This window comes from Rhipicephalus sanguineus, chromosome 1 (genome assembly GCF_013339695.2).
Source record: "Rhipicephalus sanguineus isolate Rsan-2018 chromosome 1, BIME_Rsan_1.4, whole genome shotgun sequence".
Taxonomy (NCBI): domain Eukaryota; kingdom Metazoa; phylum Arthropoda; class Arachnida; order Ixodida; family Ixodidae; genus Rhipicephalus; species Rhipicephalus sanguineus.
In genome coordinates this window covers 117678047-117682001 of record NC_051176.1, presented here as the reverse complement: position 1 = coordinate 117682001, position 3955 = coordinate 117678047, and the positions used below count along the sequence as shown (strand labels likewise).

General features: G+C 50.9%; 1 protein-coding gene across 1 annotated transcript in view; it reads left to right on the top strand.

Annotated features, from left to right (window-relative positions):
• Positions 1–3006: 3006 nt before the first annotated feature.
• LOC119396637 (neural proliferation differentiation and control protein 1) overlaps positions 3007–3955 on the top strand; it is a 33453-nt gene continuing 32504 nt past the window's right edge. The window contains exon 1 of the mRNA XM_037663928.2: positions 3007–3194. Within this exon, the coding sequence (XP_037519856.1) occupies positions 3119–3194 (76 nt within the window). The 5' untranslated portion in view covers positions 3007–3118. The remainder of the gene's footprint in view (positions 3195–3955) is intronic.

Below are 3955 nucleotides of genomic sequence, written 5' to 3'. Positions count from 1 at the left end.
CACACATTCGCCTCAACGATATATTAACAATGTTCACTCGCCGTATTCCTGGCCACTCACACGTGTCCTCGACCTAGTCTTCGACGTCGTTGGGGTGAATGTAGGTCAAGGTATCTGTGAAGAAGGATTGTGCGGTGTTTACAGTTTACAGCTCACAAACTTACGCGCCGCGAACGAGTATGCGCGGAGGTTGAAACTGATGAATGATTCGTAGACATTTAGTACGCCAATAAAGGAAATCGGTAGACAGCTGCAAGAACATTCTAGTTACCGATTATTAGCACTTCACTGGTACCGACGACGAAGCACTGCCGTTCGCAGACGCAGAGCTCATTCTTGCGTTGCAAGCGCGAATGCGCGCCGCTGAACGGTTCAGACAGCGACGAATCGGTCAGTGGCAGCGACGATATCAAACAAAACAGTCTAAAGAAACGAAAAATCAGCAAACACGGTCTTTAGCAGAGATCTCACACCAATGGATAGCGCGCCGGTTCGAGTACGCGCAGCCCAAGATGGCGATTTCGCCAATCTTGCACGTTAGGCGGCGCGAATTTCAATATGGCGCCCCCCTGGCGTGAGAATTTGAAAAGGTGTATATACTATAGTTGGTTCGTGATTTGGGCAAAAAGCAGCGCTAAACGAAAGGCCGGAAGAACGGACAGCACGGCGCTGGCTGACAACCAGGGACGTAGCCAGAATTTTTGTTCGGGGGGGGGGGGGGGGGTCAACCATACTTTATGTATGTTCGTGCGTGCGTTTGTATGCGCGCGTGTATATATACGCAAGCAAAACTGAAAAAATTCGGGGGGGGGGATTTGACCCCCCCCTGGCTACGCCCCCTGCTGACAACCAAATGTTTAATCATTCAAGCACCATAATATTCCACCACATTGGAAAACAGAAAAGAAAGCACCACTCCAAAGGGTGCAAACTCTTTTTAGAGTGTACGAACTGGTTGATCGCGTGGCAGGCAACGGGTACAGAAAGCGAACTATCCGGTGGGGAAACGAGGGACACTAGCATGCAAGCTTTTCCCGCTGTGGGTGAGCTGCCGAAAAAGAAGTCACTGGAAGATTATGCACGTGGATCATGCCTTGGAGTTGGGAACGGTTGCACGTGATGGGTAGACGCCGCGTGGTATAGGCGGTGTACATGAAAGAAAATTGACCGCGTTTTGCTCGAGGTGCGGTTTGGTCTGTGGCGTGACAGACGTACCAACTCGACAAAGGGATGCCTGGAAGTGATTAAAATGTCCCAGGGGCGTAGCCAGAAATTTTTTTCGGGGGGGGGGGGGGGTTCAACCATACTTTATGTATGTTAGTGCGTGCGTTTGTATGTGTGCGTGTATATATACGCAAGCAAAACTGAAAAATTTCGGGGGGGGGGGGGTTGAACCCCCCAATCCCCCCCTGGCTACGCCCCTGAAATGTCTGGCTGGTTTCTTCAGCGGAGTGGATGCTATACGTCTGCGCAGGAATGGACATGCTGAAGGCGTATACACTCTATAGCACTCTAAAAAAAAGAGTGAAAACGGTGTCTTTCTTTTCCACTACATTAATCATATCGCTCATGCCTTTGTATTATCACCGTGCGCCCGGCAATTTGAAGTCACTAACGTACGGCATGCGTGTTATCAGCATGTAGGAAACTATGCTACTGAGTAGGCGACGCCTTCGAGTCAGCAGCATGTCCGAGTTCAGATTTCTTCTGGGACTAAAGTCCCCTGTGCCAACTCGAGAACCTGTCGCGCCACACAACGAGATGTCTTGTTCCAGACAAAACATGCGAAAACCGCGCATATTAGTGTCGTAGCGGGAGGGGGGGGGGGGTTGATTCAACCCCCCCCGCCCCATAATTTTTGAATTTGTCATGTTAATTTTTCACGTGACGTCACAGACAGGTTCTCTGCGCTGGGTACCACAACATGGCGGCCACCGTGTGACTTTTTATCTCACTAGTAAGTGTCAGTGCAGGGCAGGGGCGTAGCCAGAAATTTTTTTTCGGGGGGGGGGGGTGGTTCAACCACACTTTATGTATGTTCGTGCGTGCGTTTGTATGTGTGCGTGCCTATATACGCAAGCAAAACTGAAAAATTTCGGGGGGGGTTTGAACCCCCCACCCCCCCCCCCCCTTGGCTACGCCCCTGGTGCAGGGGAGGACAACACACATTCGTTCGGTCCCCGTGTTCTTATGTGCTTTCCCAGCTTTCTTCGGTCCGCCAGCCAGCCAAGGGGAACACAAAAGGAACGCGGCAGGCCCGTAGCCAGGAATTTTTTTCGGGGGGGGGGGGGGGCACTTGCTGAAAGCCTTGACTATCTGAGAAAAACGCCTATTTTCGTTATTTATTTTCGGCATGTATCATAAAGATCCCCCCCCCCCTGGCTACGGGCCTGGCGAGGGGGCACCGGCACTAATTAATCTACCGTTTCTTCCTCCGCGCGTTTGAGAGAGTTCACGCAGCATCGCAACCAGCTGGTACCCGAAGATGGCGACTACAGTGACGTCAATTAAAACTATGCACACATACGAACGCATGCACGAACATACATAAAGTATGGTTGACCCCCCCCCCCCCTCCTTCCGAAAGTAATTTCTGGCTGCGTTACTGGAACAGGGGCGTAGCCAGAAATTTTTTTCTGTGGGGGGGGGGGGGGTTCAACCATACTTTATGTATGTTCGTGCGTGCGTTTGTATGTGCGCGTGTATATATACGCAAGCAAAACTGAAAAACTTCGGGGGGGGGTTGAACCCCCCAATTCCCCCCCCCCCCCCCTGGCTACGCCCCTGTACTGGACCATATGCTTGGCCAGGGATTGGACCGGTCCGAGCGCGGCTGAGCTCCGCGCGGTTTGAGCCTCCCGAGCTGCACTGAAACTGCTGAAACGCTCTGCAAGCTATAAATAGCTTCTTTGCTACTCCATGGTTTCTTTTATTTCTGTATGGCTCTCTTTTTTATTTTTTGTGCAGTTCAGCTGCAACCAACGCTGAAGGCGCTGGTGTCGCTGATTGCGATGCTTATCCAAGATGGCGGACGTGCGGTTTTAGGTGGCGGATATGTATGAGACTTTAGCTTAGACGTTTCTATGCCATCCCGCTTACCATCTAAACGTTGCCGGATATGAAAAGGCACACACCTTGGATCGCAGTCCTCCTACTCTGTGTAACTGCCGAAGTTCGCTCGAGAAGCTATCAGGGTGAGTGCTTGAGGTTCGCACCTGTGTTCTCGCTAACGGGCTCGCACTCTCGCCATTTTGCGCTTGGTTTAGAACAGATGTCACATTGTTGGGGCCAGACAGCGCGTGCGAATCGCCGCGTTTTGTTTACATGGTGATTCGGAGCGGTGTTTCTTGCGGTGGTGCCTCGTCCGATCGGAGTGTTGAACTTGGCATGCTTGCATTTGTCATCGTTAAATGACTGGCAAAAGCCGTCACCCGTTAGCGTCTTAGTTTAGTTTGTGTTATGTGACAATGAATATCCAAGCTCCGGTGCATCACTCCAGGTAAGTTACGGTAGTGTAGTTCAGGTGTGTAGTAATGCACTGGTGCTCAGCGCTGTCTGACCTGTGTATCAAAAGGTGTGTTGTTCGCAGACAGGTGTTCCGATTCTCATAGAAGCGTGGTAGCTTTCGTGCCGTAGATGTATTGCATTTTTCGCGCCTACTGCGTTCAGCCTTATGTGCTGGTTTTCTGTCGCTGTTTGTCACCTTATCCAGTGTAAGGTGGTTCAGTCCAAGTCCCTAGGCGTATTTTTATGCACGGCAAGTTCACTGACGGCGATCATTAATTTAGACGACTTGCTAGTCTCCGTCGGTGACCACCACAGCGTTGATTGTTTGGAACCCCGTTCTGTTGCGGCTGAAACATTGAGAGGCGTTAACTGAGGGAAAAAATGTAACATAAAACCTTAATTGCATTTTTTAAATGTCCCGGAAGTGATGACTGCCCTTATGCGACCG